The sequence below is a fragment of the Wolffia australiana genome, chromosome 16, assembly GCF_029677425.1.
Source record: "Wolffia australiana isolate 7733 chromosome 16, ASM2967742v1".
In the NCBI taxonomy this organism is placed as follows: domain Eukaryota; kingdom Viridiplantae; phylum Streptophyta; class Magnoliopsida; order Alismatales; family Araceae; genus Wolffia; species Wolffia australiana.
In genome coordinates this window covers 6,747,626-6,757,440 of record NC_135850.1, presented here as the reverse complement: position 1 = coordinate 6,757,440, position 9,815 = coordinate 6,747,626, and the positions used below count along the sequence as shown (strand labels likewise).

The 9,815-nt window shown below is 46.0% G+C and overlaps 2 protein-coding genes across 2 annotated transcripts; one reads left to right on the top strand and one right to left on the bottom strand.

The window, feature by feature from the left end:
- The first annotated feature begins 3,469 nt into the window (after positions 1-3,469).
- LOC144713457 (uncharacterized) lies at positions 3,470-6,851 on the top strand. Its single transcript, XM_078588038.1, has 3 exons — positions 3,470-4,378; positions 6,237-6,450; positions 6,514-6,851. Exons 1-3 carry the CDS (start codon positions 3,579-3,581, stop codon positions 6,676-6,678), a joined length of 1,179 nt encoding a protein of 392 aa, XP_078444164.1. The 5' UTR covers positions 3,470-3,578; the 3' UTR covers positions 6,679-6,851.
- Positions 6,852-7,038: 187 nt separating this feature from the next.
- LOC144713454 (Pyridoxal phosphate (PLP)-dependent transferases superfamily protein) lies at positions 7,039-8,688 on the bottom strand. Its single transcript, XM_078588037.1, has 2 exons — positions 8,435-8,688; positions 7,039-8,300 (listed from the first exon to the last, which is right to left on the bottom strand). Exons 1-2 carry the CDS (start codon positions 8,648-8,650, stop codon positions 7,140-7,142), a joined length of 1,377 nt encoding a protein of 458 aa, XP_078444163.1. The 5' UTR covers positions 8,651-8,688; the 3' UTR covers positions 7,039-7,139.
- Between the last annotated feature and the right edge of the window lie 1,127 nt (positions 8,689-9,815).

Genomic DNA, 9,815 nt, shown 5'->3' with positions numbered 1-9,815 from the left:
ATAAAGTATAATATGCCCCTGATTTTTTTGAATACCTCTTGTAAAATTTTGCTGATCTTCTCACCGTCCATTTACGGTACAAAGGGAAATGTTTTGGAGATGGAAGGGAGGGGTAGGTGCTAAAGACTGGTTCGCAATGGTCACCTGAAAATGGTTACCTCTCCTATTTATATTTATTTTGACACTTTTCATAAAACCCCTCATAATTTGAGTAGATAAACAAATGTCCACATATCTTACTGAGTGAAACAACTTAGGCCCATGTAGAAGTGTAGCTATTGCTTGAGCGGCCCAATAATTAAATGTCCATAGATATTGATCAAGGATCAATTTAACCTTATGATAGAGTGATTTTCTACCCCACAAGAGTCTCCCAAATGACTTGGGGTATTGTTAACCATGAGACCTAATCAGTCAATGTAGTTAGTACTAATGCATAAAGAGAATTATGAGAAAACCCATTCTTTAATATTTCCAATATTGTGGCTTGGGAACTATATGCATCTTCTTCTTGATTCAATCTCATCTTACGTTGAGGATAAAAGATCCCATCTTTAAAAGCCAATCACCTTCAATGATTTCTTGTGGTATCTACACTAAAACTACTCCAAGTCCCAAAATTAGAGACTCTTGAGTCTCAATCAAACACAGCTGTCCATCGAAAAGGTTTATTAGATCTTAGGAACACTTACCCAACCCTGTCATGAACAAAATTATTGATAGTTAAGTGTAATATCAATTAGAAATTTATACAAATAAATTTAGTGAACTCTTTTGCTACATAGCACCCACCGTTCATTCATAGTGTATATATAGTAATGTAGACAAGATCCGAAATACCTATGATACAAACAATATTTTTTAGTGCTAGCATATCCAGATATATTGATGTCCATCTTGAGTATCATGTGAAAATGAATGTTAAGAATATGTTTTAGTCCAGTGATCTCATCGTAATTCACTTAGTCATTATATTTGTGGACATCATTACAATGTTACACACAAATAATCATAAATGAATACTTTTTTCAATGAATCAAAAGTATGATTAGACGGAAGGCTACATAATATCCATCAGCTAGAGCTCCATTTGGAAGTAACGTTGATTAGGGAGTGTACTGAGTAGTATATGGGTAAGGATTGTAATGACTGCAGATAATTGGAAAGGGGAAAAGTTGTTCGTAAAACACTGATCTGGACTCATTTCTACTGGACAAAAGCTGCCTAGTGAATTAAATCATTGAATTTATAAAAGAACTAAAAATATTAAATTGAAAACATAATTATGTGTCATCTCTCCATGCCATTAATAAATGTATAAATGTTTTTTTCCATATCATAAAAAATTGTGTTTGATACAGTAATGTGTAATCTTATTACAAGATATACCCCAATCTTTTAGCACATTTCAGTGTGATCCAACAAAATTACCTTGTATTAGAGCTAGTTAATAACAAATATCATAGATGTGTATTAATAGAAATATTCATTTATGAATTCACAAAATTTCATGTCATAATTAACCATAAATATTTCTGTTATCCTACATAATTTATCATCCATAATTTCATAGTTAAAGAAATTAAAATAAATTCAAAAAAATCTTCATTATGCTGATGCCAATATTCATATCTATGTATCATTGTTCAAAAAAAATTTCATACCAGCCGACTGAAAAAATAACATGAAAATTTAAAATTCAAGCACAAAATATTAATTTAGGTTATTATATCATCAGGTGCAACTTCATTCTCAAAATTTATTTTTATCCGGCTTTTGCAACCGATTTGATTGAAATAAATCATGATTATAAGTCCATTTTTTATAATTATGTGATATCATGAAATCTTATGTTTTTATTTATTAATTACCCAGACTGTTCAAGTGGCAAAATCAGATGTCCAACTAAAACCACAACATATTTGAACAATGATACATTTTTTGCTAAAATATATTTAATCATTTGTATTAAGATAACAACTTTAATGCATTCACTCCTCTGATCAAATTATTATAAAATTTATGAATTACCGTACAGTTTCACTTCTTTTCTTCCTTACTATTCCAAGCACAACAGTTCTGCTTCTACGATTAAAATTAATCAGCACTCAAGTTCCCGACCAAATTGTAATAAAAGAAGAAAATATAAATTCAAAAGTACTTGGGAATCTTTGTAATATGCTACCATCCTGTTGATGTCTAGGGTGGCACATTGTTGCATTTCTAGGTGAATTACTACATATTATGACATCTTATCTTTGATACCATTCCAAGTACAACAGTTCCTTCTCTAAGATGCACACTGATCAGAACTCAAAGAAGTTCCCCGCCAATGCAGGCGAAAAGAAAGAAGATACAAATTCAAGAGAGATTAAACTAGAAAGTCACACAGAGAGGGAAGAGATAGCAAGTTAACGAGACTGGGAAAGAGAGCAGGCGAGAGGGGATGAGAAAGGGAGAAAGAGAGAAAGAGGGAGAGAGGGAGGGGATGAGAAAGGGAGAAAGAGGGAAAGAGGGAGGGGATGAGAAAGGGAGAAAGAGAGAAAGAGGGAGGGGATGAGAAAGGGAGAAAGAGAGAAAGAGGGAGGGGATGAGAAAGGGAGAGAGAGAGAGGGAGAGAGAGAGAGAGAGAGAGAGAGAGAGAGAGAGAGAGAGAGAGAGAGAGAGAGAGAGAGAGAGAGAGAGAGAGAGAGAGAGAGAGAGAGAGAGAGAGAGAGAGAGAGAGAGAGAGGGAGAGAGAGAGGGAGAGAGAGAGAGAGAGAGAAGGAAAGAGGGGGAGAAAGAGAGAAAAGGAAAGAGAGAGAGGAGAAAGGGAGAAAGAGGGAGAGAGAGACAGATAGAGAGAGAGGGAGAGAGGGGGAGAAAGGGAGAAAAGGAAAGAGAGAGAGAGACAGATAGAGAGAGAGAGAGAGGGGGAGAAAGGGAGAAAAGGAGAAAAGGAAAGAGAGAGAGAGACAGATAGAGAGAGAGAGAGAGGGGGAGAAAGGGAGAAAAGGAAAGAGAGGAGAAAGGGAGAAAAGGAAAGAGAGAGAGAGACAGATAGAGAGAGAGAGAGAGGGAGAGGGAGAGAGAGAGAGAGGGAGAGGGAGAGAGAGAGAGAAAGAGGAGAGAGAGAGGAGAGAGGAGAGAGGAGATGAGAAAGAATAATCCAAAAGTATTCTCTCTCTCTCTTTACCTCCTCTCTCTAGAAGTTTGGACATGGGGAAAGACTTCTCCCGGCCTCCTCTTTGGACCGCGCGCCCATTGATTACACTTTTTGACTCTTGACTCTTCCCTCAACCACAACCCATGTCGGATCCCACCAAATCGGTTCGGATCCCCCACCGCCATCACAATCCAACGGCCAGGATTCCGATCCTTTATCCACCAACACCAGCCGTCCGATCACCCCATCGGACGGTCCTCATCTCTCCTGGAGCGGCCCCTCGGTTCCCTCGCCTCTTATTCTCTCTGCTCTCTCACCCGCGGTAGATTACACCCAGAGCTCGCTTTCTCTCTCTTTATGCGTCTCTTTCTCTCTCTAGAGCTCGGCTTCTCGGTGGGTATGGCAGGAAGGAGGAGGTGAAGGAGGAGAAGGAATGGAAGGGACGACGACGACGAAGATGGGGAGAAGCCCATCGTCTCTGCTTCGATCGCCGACGCTGAGATCGATCCAAAGCCTGCCCTTGCTCGACGAGGAAGATCCAACGGCGGAGATCAGAGAACCAGACGAGGAGAAGAAGAAGCGCGGCCGTCGGATCGCCCACCGCTGCCCCTCCTTCTCCGCCATGACCGCAGCTCCCACCTTCTCCCTCCTCCTCTTCCTCTCCGCCTTCCTCCTCTTCTACCATCTCAGAGAGGAATCCCCCTTTCTGGGTAATCTGGCGCTGGCCTCGGCGGCCATGGCCATGGCTTCCCTGGCCTTGAAGCGGGTGCGCCTGATCTGCAATCCTGGCCGTCCGATTCGAGATGGGTCCGCCGTGGAGTGGTTCATCGGCGAGGGGAAGGAGGAGAAGGCCGGGGAATTGGCTAAGGAAGGAGTGGAGGTTTACACCAACGGGGATTACTACGAGGGGGAGTTCAATTTGGGGAAGAGCAATGGCAGCGGGGTTTATTACTATGTGGGGAATGGCAAGTATGAAGGGGATTGGGTGGAAGGCAAGTACGATGGCCATGGCGTGGAGAGCTGGTCGAGAGGCAGCCGATACCGTGGGCAGTATCGTCGCGGGCTTCGGCACGGCGCCGGGGTGTACCGGTTCTACGCCGGCGACTGCTACGCCGGCGAGTGGGTCTCCGGCCAGAGCCATGGCCTTGGTGTTCAGACCTGCTCCGATGGCAGCTCCTACTTTGGCCAATTCAACCGCGGCGTCAAGCACGGCCTCGGCTCTTACCATTTTAGGTCACCCATATCATTATAATCATCATCATCATCATCACCATCGTCACCATCATAACCATCATCATCACCTTCGTCTTAGTCATCATCACCACCATCATCATCACCTTCGTCTTAGTCATCATCACCACCATCATCATCATCTTCGTCTTAATCATCATCACCATCACCTTCGTCTTCATCATCACCATCATCTTCTTCATCGTCATCATCATCATCACCTCCTTCGTCTTAATCATCACCATCACCTTCGTCTTCATCATCATGAACACCTTCGTCTTCGTCATCACCATCATCTTCTTCTTCATCATCATCACCTTCGTGTTAATCAACATCACCAACCATCACCTTCATCTTCATCATCATGAACACCTTCGTCTTCGTCATCACCATCATCTTCTTCTTCTTCATCATCATCGTCACCTTCATCTTCTTCATCATGATCATCACCTTCGTGTTAATCAACATCACCAACCATCACCTTCGTCTTCATCATCATGAACACCTTCGTCTTCGTCATTACCATCATCTTCTTCTTCTTCATCATCATCGTCACCTTCATCTTCTTCATCATCACCTTCATCTTCTTCATCATGATCATCACCTTCGTGTTAATCAACATCACCAACCATCACCTTCGTCTTCATCATCATGAACACCTTCGTCTTCGTCATCACCATCATCTTCTTCTTCATCATGATCATCACCTTCGTGTTAATCAACATCACCAACCATCACCTTCGTCTTCATCATCATGAACACCTTCGTCTTCGTCATCACCATCATCTTCTTCTTCATCATGATCATCACCTTTGTGTTAATCAACATCACCAACCATCACCTTCGTCTTCATCATCATGAACACCTTCGTCTTCGTCATCACCATCATCTTCTTCTTCATCATGATCATCACCTTCGTGTTAATCAACATCACCAACCATCACCTTCGTCTTCATCATCATGAACACCTTCGTCTTCGTCATCACCATCATCTTCTTCTTCTTCATCATCATCGTCACCTTCATCTTCTTCATCATCACCTTCATCTTCTTCATCATGATCATCACCTTCGTGTTAATCAACATCACCAACCATCACCTTCGTCTTCATCATCATGAACACCTTCGTCTTCGTCATCACCATCATCTTCTTCTTCTTCATCATCATCGTCACCTTCATCTTCTTCATCATCACCTTCATCTTCTTCATCATCACCTTCATCTTCTTCATCATGATCATCACCTCCGTCTTAATCAACATCACCAACCATCCCCTTCGTCTTCATCATCATGAACACCTTCGTCTTCGTCATCACCATCATCTTCTTCTTCTTCATCATCATCGTCACCTTCATCTTCTTCATCATCACCTTCATCTTCTTCATCATGATCATCACCTTCGTGTTAATCAACATCACCAACCATCACCTTCGTGTTAATCAACATCACCAACCATCACCTTCGTCTTCATCATCATGATCATCACCTTCGTGTTAATCAACATCACCAACCATCACCTTCGTGTTAATCAACATCACCAATCATCACCTTCGTCTTCATCATCACGAACACCTTCGTCTTCGTCATTACCATCATCTTCTTCTTCTTCATCATCATCGTCACCTTCATCTTCTTCATCATCACCATCATCTTCTTTGTCAGCACCATCATTTTCATCATCAGCAGCACCATCACCATCATTTTCATCATCATCACCACCATCTTCTACATGGGCATCATTGCCATCATCATTCTTTCAAAAAAAAAATCACCATCATCATCATCATCACCATCATTCTCATCATCATCACCATCCATCATCTATATTATGGTTATCTCAATTATGATGATGGGTGGTGCAGGAATGGAGATAGATATGCGGGGGAGTACTTTGGGGATAAGATTCATGGGTTTGGGGTGTATGAGTTTGCAAATGGGCATCGTTACGAAGGGTCTTGGCACGAGGGAAGGAAGCAGGGGCTCGGCGCTTACACATTTAGAACCGGGGAGGTTAAGTCAGGGCACTGGGACAACGGCGTCCTCAAGCTCGCTCTCCCCGCCGCGCAAGCCGTCCAGGTTCATCCCTTGTTTAAATTATTTGTGTTTGATTGTGTTGTCGCTGACTGTGGCGGGTGGCAGGCGGCGAGGGACGCGGCAGAGCGGGCTGCGACGCTGCTGAGGGTGGACGAGCGGGTCGGCAGGGCAGTCGCCTCCGCAAACCGGGCGGCCACCGCCGCGAGAGTAGCCGCCATCAAGGCCGTCCAGAACCGGATGGACGGCAGATTCTGTCATCCCGGCAGATAATACTGCCAAGAGACGTAAAATCCAAACAGATTGGGGGCCCCAGGGGACCCATGTGGTTTTTTTCCCTCTCTGGGGTCCTCTGGGCTTTGAGCAGAATGCTCATCTAGCCTTCCCTTCTGACGTGTTCATCATCTGCAAGTTGTAAACAACTTTAATATAGAGATATGTAGATAGATGATGACCGGTGGCTGCTTCACAACCACAAGCTAAGGATTAGACATGGTTGTTCTGTTCTTTTTGTGCGAATTGTTTGTTCTGCTCGGAAAAAAATAAATTTGAACAGAAGATCGCACAGACCTGCTTGCGATTCTTTTGTTCGCTTTGTGCAAATTTTGTTCATTTTTGAAAAAAAAAAGGACAGAACAAAGAACAAGGCCCTGTGCGGTTCTTTTGCGCAAATTTTCATTCGAAATAAACAGAACAGAACAACCATGTCTGTGGCCAAGGAAAGAGATGGCGGGTTAGTGGCGGCAGGGACGGAGGTGGGCCTTCAGACGGGCCACGGCGTCACGGAGGGTTTGCTCGTCCTTGGCGAAGGTGAACCGGACCATGGACCTGCCCTCCTCCGGGTCCAGGTAGAAGACGCTGGTGGGGATGGCCACCACGCCCACCTCCCGGACCAGGTGCTCGCAGAATTCTACGTCCGAGCCGAACCCGAACGGGGTGTGGTCCGCCACCACGAAGTAGGTCCCACCCGTGCGGTACACCGTGAAGCCGACCTCCTCCAGCCCCGCCACGAGTATCTCCTTCTTGGCGGCGTAGTCGCGGCGGAGCTCGGCGTAGTACTCCGGCGGCGACGCCAGCGCCACCGCCGCGGCGTGCTGGAGCGGTGTGGCAGTGGCGAAGGTGAGGTACGCGTGGGCCTGGCGAATCCCCCATGTCAGCGCCGGCGGCGCCACAGCCCAGCCGACCTTCCACCCGGTCAGGGAGAAGGTCTTCCCGAGGGAATTCATCGTCACCGTCCGTTGGTACATCCCGGGGATCGACGCAGGCGAGACGTGCTCCTCGCCGCCGAATACGAGCTTGTCGTAGACCTCGTCGGAGAAGACGAGGGCGTCGTGGGCCTGGCAGAGGCCGGCGATGTGGTTCAGCTCGGCCCGGGAGAGGACCTTGCCGGTTGGGTTATGTGGGGAATTGACCAAGATAGCCCTGGTTCTAGGGGAGAAGGCCGCTGTCAGCTCCTCCAAAGGGAGGGCAAATTCGGGAGGCCGGAGTGTAACTGACTTAACGGTCGCGCCGGCCATGGAGAGGACGGCGAGGTAGGAGTCGTAGAAGGGCGCGAGGAGGATGACCTCGTCGCCGGGGTCGACGAGGCCGAGGACGGCGGCGGCGATCGCCTCGGTGCAGCCGGAGGTGACGGTGACGTCGGCGTCGGGGTCGATGGCGAGGCCGGTGTCGGCCTCGAAGCGGGCGGCGATGGCGGAATTGAGCTGGGGGACGCCGTGGCCGCGGGCGTACTGGTTCTTCCCCTCGGCGACGGCGGCGATGGCGGCGTCCTTGACGAAGCCCGGCCCGTCGAAGTTTGGGAAGCCCTGCCCGAGGTTGATGGCGCCGTGCTCCGCCGCCAGCAAGCTCATCTTGGTGAAGATGGTCGTCTCAAACTTCTCCAACCGCTTGGCAATCTGCAACAACGGTCAATTCGATGACGGGTCAGGGACGCGGATGACGGATGACGGGTTGGGGATCCGTCATCAGAGTTCTCGCGGGGAGATTGGATGGGGAAGAAGAAGAAGAAGAATCGATCGGCGGAGGTAACCTGAGATCGGCGGCGCGGAGCGGCGGCGACTTGGGCGGGGTCGGAGGAGAGGGCGGCCATGGGAGTCGATCGCGAGCTTCGAGGAGGAGGCGGAGGAGGAGGAGAGGCGAGGGATGAGGAAGGGGAAGGCGAGGAGAAGAGAGATGGCAGCGATCGAAGCATTCGGTGGAGGGGAGAGGAGCTCGAGAGAGGGGCGGCTATGGCTCGAGAGAGCATCGCCGGACGAAGGGGCCGATGAATTTAAGGTAGCGCAGGAGGAATATCGCCCTCTTGGGCTCTTGTTGGGCTCTTTGTAAGGGTGAGTTTCTTAGGGTTTGGGGGAAATCTGTATCTCTCTCTCTCTCTCTCTCTCTCTCTCTTTTTATCTCTATCTTTCACTCTCTCTCTCTCTATCTCTATCTTTCTCTCTGTCTTTATCTCTATCTCTATATCTATCTCCATCTCCATCTCCACCTCTATCTCTGTCTCTGTCTCTGTCCCCGTCTTTGTCTCTATCTCTTTCTGTCTCTGTCTCTATCTCTATCTCTATCTCTATCTCTATACCCATGTCTATCTCCATCTCTATCTCTATCTCTATCTCTGTATCTATCTGTATTTCTATCTCTATCTATTTCTGTGTCTCTGTCTCTATCTCCATCTCTCAATATTTCTCTCTCTTTATCACTATATCTTTCTGTCTCTCTGCCTCTGTCTCTGTCTTTATCTCTGTCTATCTCTCTGTCACTGTCTCCATCTCTATCTCGGACTCTCTATATGTCTCTGTCTCTATCTCTATCGCTGTCTCCGTCTTTGTCTTTATTTCTATTTGTCTTGATCTTCATCTATATCTCTATCTCTATATCTATCTTCGTCACTATCTCTATATCTACCTCCATCTCTTTCTCTACATCCATCTCTGTCTCTACCTCTATCTCTAATGAACCCTAAATCACCTTATCATATTGTGTGGAACTATAGAATAAGTTGTTCCTGATTTAACCTGTTGCAGTAAGATGTCCAAGTAGATGAGATTAAAGGCCAACCTGGTTGGCCTCATGGGATTTTATTGGGCTGTTTGTGAGGGTCTTTTATTGGGGTTTCTCTGCACAGTGCATATGTTAGATTGGGCAAAATTATGATGGGGCAGGCTATTTAGGCATATTATAAATATCCTCATTAATTAGTACATAGTTAGGTAATATGTCTGTCTATTCGGTCAATTTATTTCTCATCCATAAAATTAGGATGGATGATAAGTATTGGTGGAATGATTTTATACATGTTCCAGGTGTTCCCTTGTTATGTCTACAATAAAATTTCATGGAGAGGAATGGGAAAATCCATTCACAATTAATATAAGGAACTACAGGAAAAGTTGCAGCTGATTTAACCTATTGCGGAA